The sequence below is a fragment of the Thamnophis sirtalis genome, unplaced genomic scaffold (genome assembly GCF_051295495.1).
Source record: "Thamnophis sirtalis isolate CommonGarterSnake01/CBP01778 unplaced genomic scaffold, rThaSir2_p1.2 scaffold_12, whole genome shotgun sequence".
NCBI lineage: Eukaryota > Metazoa > Chordata > Lepidosauria > Squamata > Natricidae > Thamnophis > Thamnophis sirtalis.
Genome location: NW_028261392.1, coordinates 1,299,256 through 1,324,143, shown reverse-complemented (window position 1 = coordinate 1,324,143; position 24,888 = coordinate 1,299,256). Strand labels below are relative to the sequence as shown.

The 24,888-nt window shown below is 44.2% G+C and overlaps 1 protein-coding gene across 3 annotated transcripts in view; it reads right to left on the bottom strand.

The window, feature by feature from the left end:
• Window positions 1–5,080: 5,080 nt before the first annotated feature.
• The window catches only part of CTBP1 (C-terminal binding protein 1), a 57,245-nt gene continuing 37,437 nt past the window's right edge, over window positions 5,081–24,888 (bottom strand). Inside the window, exons 3-9 of one of the 3 annotated variants that reach the window (XM_087726726.1) lie at window positions 19,507–19,651; window positions 17,942–18,148; window positions 16,628–16,842; window positions 11,330–11,460; window positions 9,580–9,707; window positions 8,116–8,233; window positions 5,081–5,218 (exon numbers count right to left, since the gene is read on the bottom strand). In XM_087726726.1, the coding sequence (XP_087582852.1) occupies window positions 5,185–5,218; window positions 8,116–8,233; window positions 9,580–9,707; window positions 11,330–11,460; window positions 16,628–16,842; window positions 17,942–18,148; window positions 19,507–19,651 (978 nt within the window). In that variant the 3' untranslated portion in view covers window positions 5,081–5,184. Of the gene's footprint in view, window positions 5,219–5,346; window positions 6,581–8,115; window positions 8,234–9,579; window positions 9,708–11,329; window positions 11,461–16,627; window positions 16,843–17,941; window positions 18,149–19,506; window positions 19,652–24,888 lie in introns of those variants that run through there. The other 2 variants (XM_087726725.1, XM_087726724.1) reach the window with 2 other exon arrangements.

The following is a 24,888-nucleotide window of genomic DNA, read 5'->3' as shown; positions in this document are numbered from 1 at the left end:
GCTAGTTGCTACATTAAATTATAGTTTTATAAAAACAAAATATTCTAATGTACTGCACTTCTAGTTGCATTACGAGGTTGCCCGATATTTTGATTAGAATTATAGGTTAGCCTGTGTGCTTTGCAAAAGCTAATTTGCCAAGAGAGGACTCTATATATTGCATTTAGAGACACACAATTCTGCTTTAACTTCCCAGGGTTTTTTTTCCAATGAAAAAGAAAAATTTTGTAACATGACAGGCGTGTTCAGTATATTTTTGGGGGAGACGGAACACATTTCTAGAATTGAATTGTTGTTGTTAGTCGCAAAGTTGTGTCTGACCTATCGCAACCCCATGGACAACGTTCCTCCAGGCCTTCCTGTCCTCTCCCATCCTCTGGAGTCCATTGAAGCTCAGGCCGGCTGCTTCGGTGACTCCATCCAGCCACCTCCTTCTCTGCCGTCCCCTTCTTCTTCTTTTGCCCTCCATCGTTCCCAGCATGAGGCTCTTCTCCAGTGAGTCCTTCTTCCTTCTCATTAGTTGGCCAAAGTCTTTGAGTTTCCTCTTCAGGATCTGGCCTTCTAAAGAGCAATCAGGGATGATCTCCTCTAGGACTGACCGGTTGGATGGCCTTGCAGTCCAAGGGACTCAATGCAGGAGTCTTCTTCTCCAGCACCAGATTTCAAAGGCCTCCATTCTTTGGCCCTCAGCCTTCCTTATGGTCCAACTTTCACAGCCATCCATCGCAACTGGGAAAACCAGAACTGAATTGAGGGATGAAAATCTTACAGTGTAGGATTCCTTGTACATCTCTCACAGGTTTTGTCAGATAACTCTTTTTTCGGAATGAAGTTGTTGCAAAGTTTTCAATCGTTGCTTGATCTTCTTGTTTTTTCCCCCGTTGGGGAAGGAACTTCTTCAATCTCTTCTACGATGGTCTTTGCTATCATGGGAACGAAGGCCGTTTGATGCTTTCCCACACTGTTCGGTAACATCAGACGCCTGAACTTCAATGGAAGGAATTCCTTCGAATGGGAGCTGGCTTGGGGTGAGAAGGCTAAACTTTTGTCTCTTCCCGTGTTTTGGGGACTTCTAACAATTCTTGCCGACATCTTCCAGCTGTCGCCATTGCCTTTAATTTCAGTCTACTGTCTGTTTGGGAATGTTATTGGAGACATTTCGGGCAAAATGATGGATTTGCATAAAAGTTCAATGAAGAGTTGGACGTCATCGGATTAATCTAACAGAGTTTGCATCAATGGAGGGATTGTTTCAAGATCACAGGAAGTGATAGTCCTGCTTTAGTGAGGCCCTGCTTGAGTCCAGTTGTGGTCACCACGATACAAAGAAGATGTTGAGACCCCCAGAAAGAACACAGAGAAGAGCAATTAAGATGATTAAAGGCCTGGAGGCTAAACCACATGAAGGAGCATCTTCCAGTATTTGAGGGGCTGCCAGAAAGAAGAGTGGGGGTCAACTTATTGTCCATAGCACCTGCAGGCAAGACAAGAATCAATGGATGGAAATTAATCAAGGAGAAAAGCAACCTGAGATTAAGGAGAAACTTCCTAACAGTTGGGACAATTGACCAGTGGAACAGCTTGCCACCAGAAGTGGAAGTTTACAAGAAAGTTTGACAGCCACTTGTCTGGAATGGTATAAGGTATCCAGTCAAGTAAGGAGTTAGACTAGAACAGTGTTTCTCAACCTTGGCAACTTGAAGATGTCCGGACTTCAACTCCCAGAATTCCCCAGCCAGCATTCGCTGGCTGGGGAATTCTGGGAGTTGAAGTCCAGACATCTTCAAGTTACCAAGGTTGAGAAACACTGGACTAGAAGACCTCTAAGGTCCCTTCCAACCCTGTGATTCTACCTTCTATGTCAAGATTCTGCAGAGGGTGTGGCAGCTTCATTGTGAACTTTTAGATGAGTGCAGAGTTTGGGGAAAGCTTTTGTGGTTCAGATTTGATGAAACGCCTCGAGAAGCCGAATGTGTTAGAACCGTTACGCTGCTGGCCTGTTTTTCTAATCAGGTCCGAGGGAGGAGACCTCGAAAGGCTGGAGCACGAAAGGCCATCTGGCACCCGCGGCTCGAGGAGGTTTCCAAAGAAAGATTCATCCTAGAATTATTTCTGCCGTCAAGGCGGATGGTCTCGGAGTCCCCCCGGGGGAGCTCTCCAGATGCCAGGGAAATTGAGAGCCAGAGCAGGGAGCCTCACTCCCCACTTCTCGGGCCACGGAAAATACCAAGAAAGGCCAAGACCGAGAGTTCAGAGAAAATGGGGGCGTTAGCTGGGATGCCCTGCAGGAAGAAGCCACAGGAAAGAGAAAACGGGGTGAGAAAATGTCCTGGGATGGCGGTTCTATAGGGGTTATTGCATAAGAGAAATATTGGGAAGGAAGGAAGGAAGGAAGGAAGGAAGGAAGGAAGGAAGGAAGGAAGGAAGGAAGGAAGGATAAGGGAGGGAGGGTGAGTGGAAGAAGGAAGGAAGTAGGAAAGAAGGAAAGAAAGAAGGAGAGGAAGGATGGAAAGAGAAAGAGTGAAGGAGGGAGGAAAAGGAGGAGGGAGGAAGAAGGGAGGGACAGAGGGAGGGAGGAAGGAAGGAAGGGAAGAATGAAGGAGGGGGGAGAAAGGAAGGGAGGAAGGAAGGATAAAGGAGGGAGGGTGAGTGGAAGGAAGGAAGTAGGAAAGAAGGAAAGAAGGAAGGAGAGGAAGGATGGAAAGAGAAAAAGAGTGAAGGAGGGAGGAAAAGGAGGGAGGAAGAAGGGAGGGACAGAGGGAGGAATGAAGGAAGGGAAGAATGAAGGAGGGGGGGGAAGGAAGGAAGGGAGGAAGGGTTTATGTTGGGAATTGACTGATTTCACTTATTCTCAACTCCCAGAAGTGACATGAGAGAAAAGGGGTTTGTTTTTTCTATAGTAGATAACATATTTCACAATTGATTGCATCTTTTCTGCATGCGGTTTGGGCAAAATGTGATTGCACCAGGTGAACTCACCTGCCTTCTCTGCTGGGACTCTCAGGCAGAAACTCTTCACGCTGGCCAAATGCTAAGCTTACACCGTATAATTTCCCCATATTATTTTCACTCTCCATAGGTTTTTTGAATGCAGCTTTTAAAAAAAAAAACAGTTTTGCCCAGTGCTGAAAAACCCTAATTTTGCAAATCCCTTGATTAGCAACTTAGTGTGACAGCCCAAAAAGTCTTTTTCTAACATGATCTCTGTGGTAAATAGCAATAGCAATAGCAGTTAGACTTATATACCGCTTCACAGGGCTTTCAGCCCTCTCTAAGCGGTTTACAGAGTCAGCATATCGCCCCCACAGTCTGGGTCCTCATTTCACCCACCTCGGAAGGATGGAAGGCTGAGTCAACCCTGAGCCGGTGAGATTTGAACAGCCGAACTGCAGAACTGCAGTCAGCTGAAGTAGCCTGCAGTGCTGCATTTAACCACTGCGCCACCTCAGCTCCCCTAAATGCGGGGAGGAAAACGAGGACATAAAATCAGAGTTATTAAGGGAAGCGTTATCACACGTTTCAAATGAAATGACAAGACCTTTCCCAGAAATATATATAATTAGGGCAGCCATGAAAAAGTTATCTTGCGGTGAATTATTCTAGCCTTCTGCAGCCCTCAGATCCCACCTCAATCTAGAAAGGATGCGTAACTACCCAGCGATAGACTAGCTAACTTGGACTGGACCTTAATGGAGAAGTATGAGGAGGACCTGGCAGGATGGCCTGCTCAAAATTAGGGTCCAGCCATTCTAGAATTAGATCGAGCAGCTTGAAATTTTACTTTCACACTTCGTCCCGATTCAGAAGAGCCTCTGCTTGAGGGAAACAGGTGGTGACTACCAGTAAAGTTTGCTTCCCAGATTCCTGAAGATCTTCAAGAAAATATTGGACAGCTATTTAACTGAAAAGAAGGAAGGAAGGGAGGGAGGGAGGGAGGAAGGAAAGAAGGAGGGAGGGAGGGAAGGAGGGAAGGAGGGAAGGAGGGAAGGAAGGAAGGAAGGAAGGAAGGAAGGAAGGAAGGAAGGAAGGAAAAGGATTCCTGCCTTGGGCAGGGGGTTGGAGTAGAAGACCTCCAAAGTCCCTTCCAGCTCTATGTTCTAAGTTTAACCCTTTGGCCCTGCTGTGGAAGCTCAGGGAAGCATCCTCAAGATTCAGGCTTTTATTATGTTCCTGGTAGGTGGTGTGAACACTACTAGCCATCCATCCATCCATCCATCCATCCATCCATCCATCCATCCATCCAGCATAGTTATTAAGACACCATTTATGGACAAAAGTGTCAAAAGCCCATTGTGAAGTTGAATTATGAAGAACAAAAGCACGGCCAACTTTTGTCTCTTCGTGAAACCATCACATCCCTGAAGCAAAATCCCAGAATTTGCTCCCAATGACCTGCAATCCAGTTACGATACGAGGTTGGATTCAAACATCCTGCCAGAAAATTCAGCATGGGCCAAGCTGAAAGGGCTTTACACTGACCCATCTATAAAACTTCAGAAGATTTAAAGTTTCAGCCAATATAAAGAGTTTTCCTGAACATTATGGCTGAACAGAATCAATCTTTTTAGCGGAGTTAATAACCAGCTGGGCTACAGCTCAAGAAATTGATTAATCCCAGAACTTTCCACTTGAGTTGGTTTGGAGGGAAATCAAATCAATGGTGGTGTAACTGAGGGACTCGGCTGAAGGACGACGTCCATAGGACACAGGGAGGAAGAAGCGTTGAGCGAGGAGAAAGGAGTTCTGAGGTCCCGAGATGGTCATTGTTGGCCACCATAATGTCCAGACAATCTTGAGGACCCTATGCCTTTCACACAGAAAGGCAACCTGAAGACCTCCAACTGTTGAAGGAAATAAAACTTCCTTCAAGTTTGCCAAGAATCTTGCAGGGATCAATTTCCACTTGTGTGAATGTAAGCTGGGTAGGGTTTATGAAAAAAGAGGAGAGAGTTTTGTTTTATTGGAGGAATTTGGTGGAAAATTAAATCCCATAAGGCTATCTAGCTTATACTTCAAATAACGTATTCTCAACCCGCATACGTACAGGCAAAATACGTAGGAAAAAGAAGGCTAAAATTTCTTATCTGCTTTGTTTATTTAAACTAAAATTTCTACTGACGTCGTTATTCATTACAAATCGATTCCCGCTTGCGATTGTTTCCAATCTCCTTCCAATTTTCTCTCTTAGAAATTGGCAATGACACAAATTCTTTCCAGCCTGCATTAGGGGAAAAAAAACAACCCTCATTTTTTTTATACTGTTTTAATTTGTAGGAAAGCCACGCCAAAATGAAATGCGCCTATGAAATAAATGACGTCAAAAAAAGGAATTAAAAGAGTCGCGTGTGGTTTGTTTGGAATTTTTATTTCTTTAAAATAATTCATACAAATGGATACAGTCACAAACATGATTTAACGCAAAATATTGCTAGCCTACTAACATTACTTGGGAAGGAGTTTCCATGTAGGCAATGAAATATTTTTCTACTTTTCGTTAGCTCTAGTGCGCCTTTCTCAGTCAATCTCTCTTCTCTTTCTCTCTTTCTTTCTCTCGCTCTTTCTCTCTCGGCACCTCAGCAATAATATATACTTTTAACTGGTGACGAAAACAAAAAAAGCATGACCTTTGTTTATACAAAAACATTTTTTTTATTTGCACCTCAAAAATCTCTTTCAAACATCTTCATTCTGAAATGTGGGGGGGGATTTATGCCAAAATCAGGAGAAAGGTGTTTTTGCGTTTCATTAAATTATTCTAAAAAATAATAAAAATGAAATAATAAGACAAGAAGGTAGAAAAAACAATGCACTGTATGGCATAGAAAGAAAGGAAAAAAAATATCAGTGGGTGGAGTCATTATCCTGAGAAGTTTCATCAACTGCCTCAAATTTTGGGGCACTTTTTTTAAAAAAAAACAACATATAAAACCAAAACTTAAAAAAAAAAAAAGTTTTCAACTTTTGAAAGTGGTTTGTCGAATGCCTCTCTTTGTGTTTGTTGTTGTTGTTGTTGAGCAAACAAACCTTGGTTAATGTTCTAAAAACTGTACACAGACAAGTACATTCATGATATAATTAACTACTAACTTCTCTGGCTTAACAAAGAACCCACAGGAATACAGGAAAACTTGTGATTCAGGTCACTGAACAGGAACAAACTACATTTTATATGGAGGAGTAAAGTTTTCAGAGCTTCGTTCCATCACCTCTCTCCCCTTCCGCTGCTCAGGAGGAGGATGCGGCGTCTTGGACCAGTTCCTTAAAAACGGGAGGCAGAGCCTGTTCCCCAGGCCCTCCCTCCTCGTGGCTCGGCCTCTGTCCGAAGGTTTCACCACGGGCTTCCAAAAGCGGGGGGGCAACCGTCGGCATTGGGAATGGTCTCCGCGTAGTAGGCTACAATTGGTCGCTGGCATGGTCTCTATCCACTTCCGGCTTCACCGTCTGGCCGGGAGAAGGGGCGTGCGGGGGGTGGGCCACGGGAGGGAGGCCGTGCGACAGGGGCATGGCGTTAGGGACGATGCCTTCCACGGCGGTGGGGATTCCGGGGGGAGCCACGCTCACCACACCAGGGGGGTACCTGCTGAAAGAGGAGGAAAGGAAGGGCCGTTACACCTACGGGGGGGGAACCGTGGCTTTCACCCAGCCGAAATGCTTCGGGAGAGGCCCAAACCCTGAGGCCGGCTCTCCTGGGGGGGCCTCTTGAGCTGGGTTGGCTTTCTCCCAGATGTTTCCTTACCCAACTACCGTCTTTCCCCGGAAATAAGACAGGGACTTGTTTTCTTTTGATCCCCCCCCCAAAAAATAAGCGCTTAGCCTTATTTTTGGGGAGGTCTTATTATTTTTGAGGTGTAGGAGGCGGAGAGGGTGGTCACCTCGTGGCTGCGGCTGTGTTGCAATATTTTCAGGGAGGGCTTATTTTAGCCCATGCGCTCCAAAGCCCAATTGGCATATTATCCGGGGAGGTCTGATTTTGGGGGAAACAGGATAGGTAATATCATCAGTGCTAGAAGGGGGTGGAAAGGAGGAGGACTGTGAGGTCCTTGGTGTTCTCTGAGCTTGATGGCTTTCCTGCAGATGTTTCATGACCCAACTAGGGAACATCATCAGTGTTAGAAAGGAGGAGTGTGAAGTCCTTGGGGCTCTCTAAGCTTGGATTTGTTTTCTTGTAGACATTTCGGGACCCAACTGGGTAACATCATCAGTGCTAAGAGGGAATGGAGGGGAGGGGGGAGGAGGACTGTGAGGTCATTGGTGGTCTCTGGGCTCAATGGTTTTCCTGAAGACGTTTCATGACCCAACTAGGGAACATCATCAGTGCTAGAAGGGAATGGGGGGGAGGAGGAGGAGGAGGAGGAGGAGGAGGAGGAGGAGGAGGAGGAGGAGGAGGAGGAGGATTATTGTGAGGTTTTCTCTGAGCTGGGTTAGTTTTCTTGCAAACATTTCATTACCCAAACTAGGGTACTTCATGATGAAGTTGTCTAGTTTGGTAATGAAACATCTGGAAGAAAACCCCGTAGATCAGGATCCCACAGTTCAACCCTGAGTTACAAACCTTCTCTCCCACTGGTGCCTCATCTGGATTTCAAAACACTTCACTGAGCGCACAAATGGGAGGAATTCGCACGTAGGCACCCCTTCAACCAGCTAACACTGATAATGTTACCTAGTTTGGTAATGAAACGTCTATCTAAGCTCAGAGAGCACCAAGGACAACACAGTTCAACCCCAAACTACAAGCATTCTCCTCTATTGTAGCACCTAGTCGTCTCCTGCCAGGACATTTAAGGTCTTTGGGAGGTGGTAGAATGGGTGTTTCCCATTTTGGACTCCATGGGAGGTGATGGGAGTGGAGTTAGCAATAGCAATAGCAGTTAGACCTATATACCGCTTCATAGGGCTTCCAGCCCTCTCTAAGCGGTTTACAGAGTCAGCATATCGCCCCCAACAACAATCTGGGTCCTCATTTTACCCACCTCGGAAGGACGGAAGGCTGAGTCAACCTTGAGCCAGTGAGATTAGAACCGCTGAACTGCAGAACTGCAGTCAGCTGAAGTAGCCTGCAGTGCTGCATTTAACCACTGCGCCACCTCGGCTCCTAAGTTGAAGTTGTCCTACCTGTAAGTAGCGCCATTGAGCTCCGGGTGGACAACCCCTGGGTCCATGCTCGCCCAGTGTGTAGCGGTGGTCAAATGTTCCTTGTTGACACAGTTTTTCAGGCTGTCTGGGATGCGACCTAGGGGAGAGGGAAACATCACCGCGTGAACATTGCAGCTGGTGCTACGGGGAAAGTGTGCGTAACAAGAGCAGGCCACACCTTTTGGGCCACAGCCGACACCCTCATGATAGTCGCACCCAAACCTCTTCTGTTTCCCAAAGCTTGCTAAAATGTCTCCACTTTTGTGCGCCAGTAAGAGGTGAACTACGGGGATGATCTTGCAAGACGTTTGCTGTTTGTTTCGTTGCAGTTGCCCTACACGGTTCACCGACAAAAGCGCGCCGACGAAACCGTGGCGAGAAAACCGCGAGGTTGAAATTGCGCCGACGAATGAGCGCAGAAGCGCACCAACAACAGCGCGCCGACAAAAGCGCGCCTTCAAAAAGGACTAATAACAACCTAATAACCCTAACCCTAACTCTAAACCTAACCCTTACCTTAACCCTAACCCTAACTCTAAACCTAACCTTTACCTTAACCCTAACCCTAACCCTTACCTTAACCCTAACCCTAAACCTAACCCTTACCTTAACCCTAACCCTAACTCTAAACCTAACCCTTACCTTAACCCTAATCCTAACTCTAAACCTAACCCTTACCTTAACCCTAACCCTAACTCTAAACCTAACCCTTACCTTAACCCTAACCCTAACCCTAACTCTAAACCTAACCCTTACCTTAACCCTAACCCTAACTCTAAACCTAACCCTTACCTTAACCCTAACCCTAACTCTAAACCTAACCCTTACCTTAACCCTAACCCTAACTCTAAACCTAACCCTTACCTTAACCCTAACCCTAACTCTAAACCTAACCCTTACCTTAACCCTAACCCTAACTCTAAACCTAACCCTTACCTTAACCCTAACCCTAACCCTAACTCTAAACCTAACCCTTACCTTAACTCGTGCTTTTGTGGGCATGGTTTTGTCGGGGCGTTGTTGTGGCCGCGTTTATGATGTCGCGGTTTTCTCGGTGCGCTTTTGTCGTGCGCGCATTTGTCGGGTCACAGCCCTATACAACTTGCGCTGAGATGTTTTAAAGCTGGCATTCTTATTTCTCCCTCTTCAAAATATCAAGCGGGGAAAGTCCAGTTGAAAAAAGGCACCTTTGGGACCACCAGGATCTGGAGGATGGAGAATCTCCATGGACATCCTTTAGGAAATGTGTTGCTTCTCATCCAAGTAGCTTCTTCAGTTCTGAGGAAGAAGAACCGGAGAAGCTTCTTGGATGAGAAGCGAAACCTCTTCAAAGGAAAAAACCAGAAAGTCCAGTTGCCTCTTGGGAAAAAAAGCACTTTTGGGACCACCAGGACCTGGAGGACGGAGAATCTCCAGAGACATGAGAAGAAGGTGGATGCCAACCTGTGATGGCTCTCCGGATCTCCCTCGCAGCCTCCTCCCGCATCTCTATCGAGGCTTGTTCGCTGTACCAGGCAGCGTGGGGCGTGCAGATGAGATTCGGGGCATCCTTCAAAGGCCCTTGGCTAAAGCTGAGGAAAGAAAGAAAAAACAGGCGGGCCTCCCTCAACAACCAAGAAAGGAAACTCCTCGCAATAGGAGAGAGGGAAAAGCAGAGGAAGAATTGGAGGGAATGTAAGAGTAGGAAAGAGGGGAGGAAAGGGAAGAAGAGGGGAAGGGTAAAGGGGAGGAAGGGGAAGGAGAGAAGAAAGAGAAGGGGGAAGGAAGGAGGGAAGGAAGGAGGGAGGGAAGCAAGGAGGGATGGAAGGAGAGAAGGAGAGAAGAAAGGAGGGAAGGAAGGAGAGGAGAGAAGAAAGGAGGGAAGGAAGGAGGGAATGTAGGAGAGAAGGAAGGGGGGAGGGAAGGAGGAAAGGAAGGGGGAAAGGAAGGAGAGAAAAAAGGAGGGAAGGAAGAAGGGAAGGAAGGAGGGAAGGAGGGAAGGAGAGAAGAAAGGAGGGAGGGAAGGGGGAAGGAGGGAGGGAAGTAAGGAGGGAAGGAATAAGAGTAGGAGGGAAGGAAAGAGGGAAGGAAGGAAGAAGAAGTAGGATTGTTGTAAGATAAGATGGATTTATGGGATGGTAAGAAAGCAATTTCAAGTATATTGTCAACTGTAGGGAAAAATTGTTATAAATACATATTATTAATAACAGTTATGAGATCATATAATTGTGAATGTATATATGAAATTGATAAAATAATAATAATTAAAAAAAAAGAAAACTCCTCGCTCGATCGCGCATGGAATTAAAATACTTTGACTGGTTATTGAAAAGATAGCAGCGGAATAAAAGCAAGATCTGAGCCAGGAAGGCGCGAACAAGCACATATCAAATGATAACCCAGCCCTCTCCCTCCAATCTGCAACTCCCTTGGGTGTCATGTGGGGTGCATCTCCAAAGGGCATCATCAGCTCGGTATGCAAGACGGTTGGCCTTGACCAGATGGCAGAAGACAGTGAGAAGGAAACCCCCTTTTCATATCACCTCCTATACATACAATAAGGCCAACCTTTTGTGTAATATTGTCAAGAAAATTGCCTAGACCAGTCCATACAGTTTACTGGGAGTCAAGCTTGACTGGACAACAGTTCCTTTTCCGTAAAGAATAAAAATTAAACCTTGAATCTGATTTTAAAAGGTCTGGAAATGTCAGGCTTGAATGAAAGAGCTAATTTTTTCCCCCTACATAACTCCAGAGTGATAAAAGGGAGTAAAATAAGATAGCTTAATTTTTTTTTAAAGGATCTATTCCTTTTTTTTTTTAACTTCCAAACCTGCATATTTTATTCTGAAATAAAACGTTTTATCTGTGAACCGTCCAGTTCAAGGTCATCTCTCAGTTTGTCTATGGGGACCGTGCTTGTATAATTTTGAATTTTTGACCCTTAAAATTAAGCTTTAAGTTTATGAGAGCGATCCTTGCAGTCCCAAAATGTATTAACAATGTTTTTAGGGCTTACTCTCTGGAAATGCTAGGACGTTTTCCCACCAGGCTTTGAGGCAAACACCACAAATGCTCTTAAACAATGCATTTGGGATGCTGGTTTTCAAAACTGGTTTGCGCATAAGTATTAAGCATTCCCCCAAAGTGGAGAGTATTATTTCAAGGGCCCTCAAGCCGTTGAAATAATTTAAAGAATGAGAAGTCCAGTCACCTGAAGGGTTCTGATTCGTGGACATCTAAGGCTGCTCCCCGTATTCTGCCTTCCTTCAGCGCTTGTGCGAGGGCTTTCTCGTCCACCAGCCCTCCGCGAGCCGTGTTCACGAGGAATGCCCCTTGTCGCATCTGTAGGGTGTGAAAAGACGAAGCATCGTGCAGTTAGTAGGATATCTGGGTTGGAAAGGACCTTGGAGATCTTCTAGTCCAACCCACTGCTCATGCAGGAGACCCTATACCATCCTGGTCTGTTTACTGCTCTACAGAACAAACAGTGCACAGTCAACATGTCCTTTTCTCCTTAACTGCGACAAGGGAGCAGGAAAGTACATGTGGACTGTGCACCGTTCATTCTGTATACAGAATTTCTAACAGGTTACGGGCCCAGCATGCTTCCAGTGCACCACTCTTGCTTTAAAAGGGCTTTTTTGATCATTTTTCCTTTGGTCCCAGCCATAGCCAGCTACAGCAAATAAGTGCAAGATACAGCAACACAAAAAAAGACTGCATGAAAGAATAAAAGAAAACGTAACACAGCCGCAACAAAGCTTGGATTTGCAAATGTAACACAGTCACATGGTTGTTTAGTTTATTCTCGGAAACCTCCAGTGATGGAGCAAGCCATTCCATTCACTGTTTTAATTGTCAGGATAATTCTCCTTAGTTCTAGGTTGTCCCAAAGGCGATATTTACAGAAAGCCACTGGACTTTCTCGTTTTTCTTTGGAGACGTTGCGTTTCTCCATCCAAGAAGCTTTTTCAGCTCTCCAGCTACTTGGATGAGGAGCGAAACGTCTTCAAAGAAAAACCAGGGAGTCCAGTTGCCTCTTGAAAAAGCACCTTTGGGACAACCGTGATCTGGAGGATGGAGGATCTCCATAGTTCCAGGTTCCTTCTCTCCTTGGTGAGTTTCCATCCGTTACTTCTTGCTCTGCCTTCTGGTGCTTTGGAGAATAGCTTGACCCCATTGGATGACTGCTATCATGTCACCCCGAGTCCTTACAGAGTTTTCTGGCCAGTGTTTTCTGGCCAGTGTCGACTGGCGACTACCCGGAGGAGAGCCTTCTCTGTGGCTGCTCCGACCCTCTGGAACGAGCTCCCCGTGGAGATTCGAACCCTCACCACCCTCCAGGCCTTCCGCAAAGCCCTTAAAACCTGGCTGTTCCGACAGGCCTGGGGCTAAAGAGCTGTTGCCCCCCCGTCTCGAATGGTGTGACTGTTGTGTGTTTTAAATTATGCATTGTTATGTTTCGTTTTTTATTTTTTGTCTGTACCCCCCATTCCCTGATTTGATTTGTTAGCCACCCTGAGTCCCCTTCGGGGGAAAAGGGCGGCATATAAATATAATAAATGAAATGAAATGAAATGAAAATATACTATTATGGTGAGAAAGATTACGAAACACACTTAACTATCTGCTGAACAAATGGGAAAAAATATCCACGTGTCATTTAAACAATGGCACTTTTAATATCCTGGCTTACCAGGCAGACCAGTGGTGATAGATCAATTTAGCCTTCCACCCGAAAGAACCAAAGATGGCTTCTCGTGATCTCTTCAACACCTTAACTAGCATTCTTGGCTAGCTTTTTCCCCCATTAATAAGTTAGAACCGTGAACAAAAACACCCAACAATGCAGAGCTGCAATTCTCTTTTACTTTCAACGTGTCAATCAGACCAATAAAAAACATTTTGTCCAGCATTACACAAAGCCGGGAAGCGTAAAAGTTACTGAAAACAACACCTATCCGTTCTGACATTCATCCAGGGAAGGTTTCTAACAAAAGAAACTTACATTTAACATGCTTATTTTATAGTCAACCCTATTTCGACAAGGAGCGTTTCAGCTTTCATAAGTGTGCAATAAATGGTATCCTTTTATCTTTAATTCTCTGTATAATGTAATACCCAGTTTGAAATTTCACCTGCAAATTATGTTAATCTCGTTCTACAAGTGGCAGGACTTTTCTGCGTTGGAGGCTCAATGCTTGTTCAGACTCATCTCGTTCAAAGTTCAGAAAACTCAGATCAGAAGAGCAGGGCTGCCAAAAAAATATTCGAAGAGAAACGGAAGCCCAATCCAATCTCTCTCCTTTTGATGTGTAAATTTTGATCTATTCTGACTTAACAATCCCCCATTTCTACTGTTCTCGCCATTATGACGAGAATACAAAAGGATTAGATATTATATAAATCCCGTAGCAACGAGGCAGCCGATTTAAAACCCCACTGAATCTTATTTATTTCCTATTCCACGGGCTTTCGAGAAGCGTCCTGTACCCCGGGGGTTCGGAATCTAATTTTAAAACCTGCAGGGTTAAAGGGACGGGGGTTTCTGCAACCCGACTCAAAAGGAGGGGGAGAAAATAGAGCCACCAGAGGACCCAAACTCTGGACTGGCCCTCGTGACGGTGTAGAAGGCAAGCTGGACACTCGGACAAAATCAGACAGAAGCACAGAGCCTTCGGAAGTTTGGCTAAGGCATCTTGAACTGTCATGTGGCAGGTTGGGATAAGCAAATCCAGAGCAGCATCTGCAGCAAAACTCTGCAAAGGTTTTTGCTTTCACTCTGCAGGGAAAGATAAATGAAACCAACTTCCGCCCCCTGCCCATTCAGTACAAATGAGGCATTGCAGGTAGTCCTCGCTTAAGGACGGTTATTGCGACCAGCAACTCTGTCACTAACCAACCCTCCCCTAAAACACAAGGCCAACTTAGGACAGCAGCGGCAGTCACTAAATGAAGCTGTTGAGTGTAACCACCGTTTGCCAACTCCTCGCGGCCGGGTTTGGTCGGGAAGTTGGCAGCGGAAGTCACAAAGGGGGCCACAGGATGTTGGGACCGTCGCAACTGAGAGGCGGCTGCACGAATGACGCAACTGCAAGGAAGGTTGGGGCTTCAAGCCTCTCTCGTTCAGCCCCGTGTCGCAACTTACAACAGCCGCTGAGTGAGAAGCCTTTGCGCGGGGATTAGCGGGAGAAAATATTCCAGGGGAATTAAGAGATTCCCATCATGGCTGGAAGTTTTCTCGAGAGGTCCAATTACTCCCTCGGAACACAAGGGGGCGCCAGTCCCTCACCACAACCATAGACTTAGGAAATCCTCACAGCGTCAAACGGTGTTTCTCAACCTTGGCAACTTGAAGATGTCCGGACTTCAACTCCCAGAATTCCCCAGCCAGCATTCGCTGGCTGGGGAATTCTGGGAGTTGAAGTCCGGACATCTTCAAGTTGTCAAGGTTGAGAAACACTGTCCTAGACACTGAATTGTTTATATGCGAATGCTGGCTGGGGAATTCTGGGAGTTGAAATCCGGACATCTTCAAATTGTCAAGGTTGAGAAACACTGACTTAGAACTTTTAAGTGCACAAGTAAATAAAGGTCAAGATGGGTGATGGCGCCCCCCCAGATCACCCCCCCCAAAGGACCTGGTGACAGAACAACGGCACATGGGCAGGGATGTAGCCAAGTTGCACAGCAGTCAGAAGGTGCTGGCGCAGACCATAATAATACAGCTGCATTGGTTCCTTTCTTGTACCCAAACTAGGTAACATCATGAGTGCCAGGATGGAATCCGAGCCATCATGTGTAAACAGAGAGAAATCCCCACTCCCTTCTAGCACTGATGATGTTACCTGCTTGGGTCGTGAAACGTCTGCGTGAAAAGCTCAGTTGAGCGCTAAGGGACCTCCTCTTCCTCCTCAAACCACTTTTGGCACTGGCGACGTTACCTACTTGGGTCACGAAACGTCTGCCAGCAAACAGCCGAGCTCAGAGAGCACCGAAGACCCCACAGTTCAACCACTGAGCCGAGGTGGCGCAGTGGTTAAATGCAGCACTGCAGGCTACTTCAGCTGACTGCAGTTAGGCGGTTCAAATCTCACCGGCTCAGGGTTGACTCAGCCTTCCATCCTTCCGAGGTGGGTAACATGAGGACCCGGATTGTTGTTAGGGGCGATATGTTGACTCTGTAAACCGCTTAGAGAGGGCTGAAAGCCCTATGAAGCGGTATATAAGTCTAACTGCTATTGCTATCTATCTATCTATCTATCTATCTATCTATCTATCTATCTATCTATCTATCTATCTATCTATCCATCCATCCATCCATCCATCCATCCATCCATCCATCATCCTATTGATCTATGTCTGTCTGTCTGTCTGTCTATCTGTCTGTCTATCATTCATTTATTCATTCATCTTTATCTATCATCATCTACCTACCTACCTACCTACCTACCTACCTACCTACCTACGTCTCTCTCTCTCTCTCTCTCTCTCTCTCTCTCTCTCTCTCTCTCTATCTATCTATCTATCTATTTATCTATCATCTATCTATCTATAGAGATGGCGCAGTGGTTAGGGTGCAGTACTGCAGGCTACTTCAGCTGACTGCAGTTCAGCAGTTCGGCTGTTCAAATCTCACCGGCTCAAGGTTGACTCAGCCTTCCATCCTTCCGAGGTGGGTGAAATGAGGACCCAGACTGTTGGGGGCGATATGCTGACTCTGTAAACCGCTTAGAGAGGGCTGAAAGCCCTATGAAGCGGTAGATAAGTCTAACTGCTATTGCTATCTATCTATCTATCTATCTATCTATCTATCTATCTATCTATCTATCTATCTATCTATCATCTATCTATCTATCATCCTATTGATCTATGTCTGTCTGTCTGTCTATCTGTCTATCATTCATTTATTCATTCATCTTTATCTATCATCATCTACCTACCTACCTACCTACCTACATCTATCTATCTATCTATCTATCTATCTATCTATCTATCTATCTATCTATCTATCTATCTATCTATCTATCATCTATCTATCTATCTATCTATCTATCTATCTATCTATCTATCTATCTATCTATCTATCTATCTATCATCTATCTATCTATAGAGATGGCACAGTGGTTAGGGTGCAGTACTCCAGGCCACTTCAGCTGACTGTTATCTGCAGTTTGGCTGTTCAAATCTCACCGGCTCAAGGTTGGCTCAGCCTTCCATCCTTCCGAGGTGGGTAAAATGAGGACCCGGATTGTTGTTGGGGGCGATATGCTGACTCTGTAAACCGCTTAGAGAGGGCTGAAGGCCCTATGAAGCGGTATATAAGTCTAACTGCTATTGCTATTGCTAACCCTGAGCTACAAATAGCCCCCTTTATTGGTAACGCAGCTGCAATAAAGGGGGTACAGAAGCCAGAGCCCCCTGCTCCCCCCCCCAAAGGCTTCTGCAGCCCTGGACAAACGCAGTATCAAGTTAGCGTCCTCACTGCCCACCCTGATGGGGCCCTTACCTGCTTAATGGTGAAGTCGTTAATCAGGTGATGGTTGTGCTCGTTGAGGCTGCAGTGCAGGGTGACACAATCGCTGTGGAACAGCAAATCTTGCAGGGTGCTGACCCGTTGAAGGCCAAGAGCCCGTTCGATGCCGTCCGAGAGATACGGGTCGTAGAAAATGACGTTGAAGCCAAAGGCTTTGGCACGTAAAGCGACGGCTTGGCCCACTCGTCCTGCCAGGAAGGAAGGAAGGTGGATTTCAGACAATGCGCAGAGGGTCACTGCCCCCTTTTGGAAATTTGGATTAGTACGAGGGGTGCTACATTGTATGGGGTGGCGCAGTGGTCACAATGCAGCATTGCAGGCTGACTCAGCATTCCCACTGCCATGAGTTCGATCCTGACCGGGCTCACGGTTGACTCGGCCTTCCATCCTTCCGAGGTGGGTAAAATGAGGACCCAGATTGTCGGGGGACAATAGGATGACCCTGACAACTGCTTAGAGAGGGCTATAAAAGCACTGTGAAGCGGCATAGAAGTCTACGCGATATTCTAATTTCTGCCTATCGGGCGATGGTGGCGCAGTAGTTAGAATGCAGTATTTTAGGCTGATTCTGCCCACTGCTAGCAGTTTGATCCTGACAGTAGGCAGTAGAGGAGAAGATGATTCAAGATTCAAGATTCAAGATTCAATGAATTTGTATGCCACCCAATCCCGAAGGACTCTGGGCGGCTTACATTAAAAAAAATTAAAAATACTAAAACAATTTAAAATACAAAGACAAAGCAAGTTAAAAGAACACAACATGCACTCAATTCTTAGTGGGGCTGGACCTCAATCAAGAGGTCAACAGCCCCAGGCCTGCCGGAATAGCCAGGTCTTTAGTAGACTTTCGGAAGGCCGAGAGAGTGGGGAGGGTCCGGATCTCAGGGGGCAGATCGTTCCATAGGGCCGGGGCAGATACAGAGAAGGCTCTCCCCCGAGGTGCCGCCAGACGGTTAGATGGTTAGATGGTGTCATCAGGGAAGCCTCTGGGAGACAGTGGAGAGCAGGAGACCTCTCCCCCACTGGCCACCAAGGGGGAAGAGAGGATTCCTTGGAGAAGACCCTGATGTTGGCAAAGATGGAAGGAGGAAAGAGAAGGGGGAAGTCAGAGGAGGAGATGGTTAGATGGGGGTCATTGATGCCATGAACATGAAATTTGGGCAAACTGAGAGACTGTGGAGGACGGGAGGGCCTGGCGTACTAAGTTCCACGGGGCCGCGAAGAGTCAGACAAGACAATCAAACAATCAAAACATCCTTGGCTGTACGCCAAGGCCCTTCGACCCACCTAGTCCAATGATGCCCAGCGTCTCCCCTCGGATCCTGGCTGCTCCAGAAGCCACTTCCCGAATCTGTTCCACGCTCTGCACCCTCGTCCCTTCTCGCAAGGCCTGGTGCAGCCAGGTGGTCCGTCTGTAGAGATTCAAGATGTGGCACATGGTGGAGTCCGCCGTCTCTTCCACCGACGCAGCCGGGACGTTGCAAACGGCGATCCCTTCGGGAAGGAAGCAGAAGGGGGGGGGAAGGGATGAGGCGGTTTCACGCGGGGACGACCAAGCCTTCTCGCGGGCAGTTTTTGGAAAGAGTCAACTTTATTTTCTATTTTATTTTATTTTATTTTATTTCCCCTCTCTGTAAGCCGCCCGGAGTCCTCCGGGATTGGGCGGCCTATAAATAAAATTAAACTTCAAATTTCAAATTCAACTGGACACGCAATGATCTTCAGGCATGATCTTGTAGAACTTACTGAATATATTCAATGAAATAACATCCTAATAAAATTTAGGGGCAGTGTGGCGCAGTGGTGAAAGGCTGAGGGCTGAAAACCAGGCAACCGTGAGTTCTAGTTCCACTTAGGCATGAAGGCACCCGGGTGACCTTCTCTCAGCCCTGGGAAGCAAGCAAGGGGGAAAAAATCCCTTCCAAAACCTGGTGATGGAAACCACAGGCAATCCAAGTCACAAGTAAATACGTACCATATTTTTTGGGCTATAAGACGTACCAAGATTTCGAAGAGGTAAGTAAGAAAAAAGCGTTTTTGTCCTCCCTGGCCCCCAGGAGCCCTGGACAGGCTTCAACAAGGTTGGGAGAGGGGGAAACAAAAACAGAGTTTTTGCAAAAAAAAACAAGCAGAAAACAGGCCCCTTTTTTGCAAAAAAAAAAAAAAAAAAAAAGGAGGTGTCTTTGCCTTCCCCCAGTCCTGCTGAAGCCTGCAGAGCGTTGCTGGGGGAAGGCAAAAACACCTCCGTTTTTTGCGAAAAGGGGCCTGTTTTCTGCTTGTTTTTTTGCAAAAATGGGATGCAGGGATGAGGCTTCGGGAGGCCAAAACTGGCTGTATTCGGTGTATAAGACGCACCAACACTTCCACACTCTTTTGGGGAGGGAGAGGGTGCATCTTATACTCCAAAAAATACAGTAAATAAAATTGAAGGGTGTATAAACAGTCTTTTATAATATAATCTTTCCGTAGGTAAAAACAGATCAGTTCTCATCTAAAATAAAGACTTTGGAGCTTCCCAAGTTTGGCCTGTAGCTCTGATTCAGCCACCAATTTTGTGCGTGTGTGAAACAACAAGCTGGGCTTTCCTTCTGCCCTCTTCTCACCATCTGGCTATCAATGTTTCCCTCAGCCGTGCTCCCCCACTGATCATCAGAACAAGATTTCTGGGCCCCTGGAACCAAACCCCTCTTTTCCTTCAGACCTTCGGTCTCCTTCTGGGAAGGAAGCTGGACCAGATCCCTTCTGACAAGGAGGGCCGCTTCCCAGACTACGGCAAGATTGGCCTTGTTATTTTAACGCCCCCAACTTGGTTAACAGCCACTGCTTTTTAAAGACCCAGAGGGAGAGAATACCTAGGTCGCCAGCAGACTTGATATCGATGTTATCAAAACCACTTCCGATTCGAACAATTATTCGAAGTGCTTTAAATTTCTCCAAGTCCTCACGGGTTAAAGTGATGGTGTGATACATCAGGGCCCCCACAGCTTCATTCAGGACCTGCAAAACAAAAAGAGAGAGAGAGTAGTTTTCCCTACAAGGAAAAAAATAAACTATGATTCAGTTGAAAGCCTTCCCTGCTGCTGAGCTGAAATACCCGCCCACCCATCGAATTATGTCTTTATCTATCCACGTTACCCATCTATCCATCCATACATCCATCATGTCCTTATCTATCCATGTTATCCAAATCCATCCATCCATCGACTATGTCTTTATCTATCCATCTATCCATCTATCCATACATCATGTCCTTATCTATCCTGTTACCCATCTATCCATCCATCCACCCACCCATCGACTATGTCTTTATCTATCCATGTTATCTATCCATACATACATACATCATGTCCTTATCTATTTATGTTACCCATCTATCCAAATATATATACATCATGTCCTTATCTATCTCTATTATCCAAATCCATCCATCCATCGACTATGTCTTTATCTATCCATCTATCCATACATCATGTCCTTATCTATCCTGTTACCCATCTATCCATACATCTATCCATCCATCCATCGACTATGTCTTTATCTATCCATGTTATCTATCTATCCATACATACATAGATATCCTTATCTATCCATGTTATCCAAATCCATCCATCCATCAACTATGTCCTTATCTATCCATGTTACCCATCTATCCATACATACATACATACATCATGTCCTTATCTATCCATGTTATCCCACCCATGTTATCTATCCATCATCTATCTATCTATCTATCTATCTATCTATCTATCTATCTATCTATCTATCTATCTATCCATCCATCCATCCATCCATCCATCCATCCATCCATCTGTCTGTCTAATCGACCGACTGTCTAGTCACTATACGGTGCTTTTCTGGATTCAGCTGGCTTTGCTTCTTCAAATAAGCAGTGTAACCATAAGAAGAATTACAGAAAGGACACAGGACACAGGGAAGGTTGAATCTGAGCATCTTGTAATGCCCATCATTTGTTAGGCACGGTGGATAAATTTTAGCAAAGTACGACTAAGAATCTGAACAAGTCGCAGTCTCTATATGATTAAACATACGGAGAATATAAATATAGTTATAGAGATGCACAGTGGGAATTTCAATGGAAAAAAAGGGATGACATTTACTTTGAATGTGATATTCAGAGAAAATTGGCATAAGATGTTTTATCCTCCGCATATTTACTCTAGTCCTTTTACTTCTAAAATGAAACACTTTTTTTCCTTCAACTTTTTGGAAATATAAGAAGCCGTGGGGTTTTATTTCATATTGGTGGCAAACAAGAGTAAAGCTCAAAATATTGGAAAATGGAATGAATTTTGAAAGTTAAAATCCCCGGGCAATACCCCTCTAAGATATTTTTTAAATTAAATTTCACCATGCCTTACATCCAAATATACTGAATTGGCATCGTATATGTCAGCAGCTGCAAAGCATTCTATGCCTTTTCATTCCTTCTAGGGAAGAACGGCTAACTAAACTGTGCCTCCCTCCGTGTCTTAAAAAACAAACACTTTATTTTTAAAAAGTAAACCTGAGACAGATTTTAATTTTAACTGAAAACCATACCTATTGTACACAACAATCTTTTATATAGAATTTGGGTTTCAGGGTTCATTTTTTTCACTTCTTGCATAATTTATACTACTGGTGGCATGCATTTATTTACTACTTATAATATTCTTTCAGTGATTGCAATAATGTTAGCAAGTATGTCTTCGGTTTAAAGCTTAACATGGATAACGTGGATTTTGACTAGAAAATAGATATGAAATATCTCATAAGTTTCTAATGCTGCTTTAAATCTTCTTGTGGCAAGCTGTTCCAATGGTTAATTGTTCTCATTGCTAGGAAATTTCTCCTCAATTCCAGGTTGCTTCTCTCCTTGATTAGTTCCCGTGATATTGGAATATTCATTGCCAGGAATATTCCTGATGGTGAGAACAATTAATCATCAGAGCAGCTTGCCTGCTGGAGTTCTGGGTGGTCCATCACTGGGGGTCTTGAAGAAGAGATTGACAACCAATCTGTATTGGTCAGGGGGATGGACTAGAAGCCTCCCAGGTCCCTTCCAGCTCTATGATTCCATGTTAACTAAAATCATTGGTTGAATGACAATCAGGCTTAAGTAAATCTCACAAATGTCCCCTAAATGGATTCTTTATAATACATACAGTACTTTACTGGGTTTTGCAACATTAAAATCCACAAATATTCTTCATTGCATCCCACAACCTAGCAATCAAATTAATATTTCTTATCCACTGACATTAATTCAGGCTTTCAATCACATCCTTTCCCCATAAAGGCACTCATACATTCATACTCCGACCATCAGTATCACCACAAACATTCCTTGTATATTCATTATCCATAAATATATTACTCACCCACTCCCTATAACACATTTATATTTTAATATTTTTCTGGTTACACAACCAGCACCTGCTGCCTTACTATTTTTCAACATCTTCACAGCATTTATTAATTCTTTTCATCCCCCCTTTTTTTTTCTTCTTCTTGGCCGGAATATTTATAACTTTCATTTTCATTCTGTTCTTCAAGGCTTCAATATCCTTCCAATGCAAACATTTTAATATATTCCTTCACTCCATTCTGACCCCAGATCATATCATGTATCCTTCTTAATTTTTAACTCCATCCCTGCCTTCATGTTCTCACCCTCCTCTCAAAGTCATTCGTTCTCCCCAAAATCCCACTGCCTGCCCTCCATCTCTTTTAATCCTCCCTCTTCTTTGCAGCTATCATTTCTCTACACATATTACACATCATCCCCCTTTCCATCTTGTTTTTTTATTATTATTGCAGCAAACTTCACTCACATGCATTTTTTTATTATCTGCAGCCTTTTGTGTCTCCATTCCACCCTACATTTTTTTTTTCATTTTCTTCATTAACAACTTTTCCCTGGCAGCCTGACACTATTATTTTCACCCCACCTTCCACATCCCTTTCCCATCCATTCAGGGGAAGATTAATCTATCTTCTAGTACTTTTTCTGAATAGGATTCATACTTTCCCTCCCTGCTATTATTTTACTTTCAGTCTAGTTTCTTTCTCTTCTTCTTCGCCCCCCACTCCCAAAATCTACTCTTGACAAAATATACAGTATGTTTATGGAGATTCAGAGTCATCTGGGACATGGGTATCCCAAAGTGGTTTTTTTCAAGAGGCCCCTGGACTTTGTTTTTTTCTTGAAGAGGTTTCGCTTCTCATCCAAGAAGCTTCTTCAGTTCTGACTAACAGTTCATTTCTTCAGTCAGAACTGAAGAAGCTTCTTGGATGAGAATATATAGCAGTAGCAGTAGACTTATATACCGCTTCATAGGCCTTTCAGGCCTCTCTAAGCGGTTTACAGAGAGTCAGCATATTGCCCCCAACAATCTGGGTCCTCATTTTACCCACCTCGGAAGGATGGAAGGCTGAGTCAACCCTGAGCCGGTGAGATTTGAACCGCTGACCTGCTGATCTAGCAGTAGCCTGCAGTGCTACATTTAACCACTGCGCCACTTAACCACTGCGCCATTTAACCACTGCGCCATTTAACCACTGAAACCTCTTCAAGGAAAAGCAGAGATAAGTCCAGTTGCCTCTTGAAAAAACACCTTTGGGACTCCCAAAATATAGTTTATCCCAAATTGAAACCTTCTCAGCTTTGTATACTTCACTAATTATCTCTCTTTTTCATATTAAAACAAATCAGTCAAGGTTTCTGGTTCTATCTGCAGCGATGAGCTGACTTTTGCTTAAAAGACGTATTCAGAACAGATTTCCTCAGCGTTCTCCTTCTCTCCAAATGTCCCCCTTCCATATTTCTATATTCTCATCTCCTTCCCAGCCATCCGTTCACGTCCTTTAAATGAATCATTTTCCCCCTAAATTGCATCCATTCGGCATCGGGCTCAATTTCCCTCCCAAAGTCATTCCTAAGTTCTTCCACAATTGAAGTTTGCCGAAGCATAACAGGCAGCCCTTCGCATCCCCTACTTGCGAGACTCCCGATGACACCAAATGAGACTTTCTAACATACATTTCATCCTTTTCCTTCGTGAATTAAAATTACTCCTTCCCTCCTCCTTTGCCTATATCCACCAACTCCATTCCACAAAATCAGCTATCTGTGCAGCGCAATCTCCTTGTTTTAAGGGCAAAATTGTAAAATACAGCGTCTTCGTTAAAAATGCCAGATGCAGACATCGGAGGCAAACTTTTGAAATTATAATAATAATACTAACAAACCTCTCTCCAAACTTTGTGGCCTTAGAAAGACTAGGAAAAAAAATAATTGCCCCAAGGAAAGTTCTCGTGTTGCTGTTTAAATAAAAGGCAGAAGATAAATTTGACAGTTTTACTGTTTGCAAATGCAGAAAGCAAAAGGAGGAAGAATTCTAATGCACTCCTACACAAAGATAAAGAAAAGCTTTTTAAACCTCTTTTATTAATGGAAGGTTTGACATAATGGTTTTCACAAATCCAGCCATGAATATACTTCATATACCCCATTTGCAGGATCATTAAATTGTGTGCTTAGCATACTGTTATTATTCTAAAGCCCAATTATTCACTTTTGATCATTTTATTTTTATAAGCAGGTGTGGTCACCTAATTATGTTCTTTCCAAAGCATGTCTATGCATTATAATATATACTGTAGTAGATTGAATGTGTTATTTTGGAAACCACTTTTGAAATTTTTGCTTGAGAAAGATTAAAAACAAAGTTTCATTTTTAGGGTTGGATGATTAGATCTGTTCTTATAGAAATGTTGTGTATTTTCCATTAGGCTATGAGGTTTGTATATTGCATTTTTAATGTTTAAGTTTAAAGTTAGAGTAAGAGGACATTTTGTTATATAATTCCAACGCTATTATCCTTTTGACGGTTAGGTTTAAACTTAGAATATGAGGTCATTTTGTTATGTAATCCTAATGCTACTTTGATTATCTAATATTTTATGTATGACTTTTTTGTGATTTTAATTCAGAGTAAGAGGTTATTTCATATATATATATATATATATATATATATATATATGTGTGTGTGTGTGTGTGTGTGTGTGTGTGTGTGTGTGTGTGTGTATGTATGTATGTTTGTATGTATGTATGTTTGTATGTATGTATGTATCTGTACTTTAGAAAATAGGAAGCCTTTTTGTCATTTTTCCCCCTTTTTGATTCCCTTTTCTTCAAATTTTCCCTTTTTATTATTTTGCATTCTCTT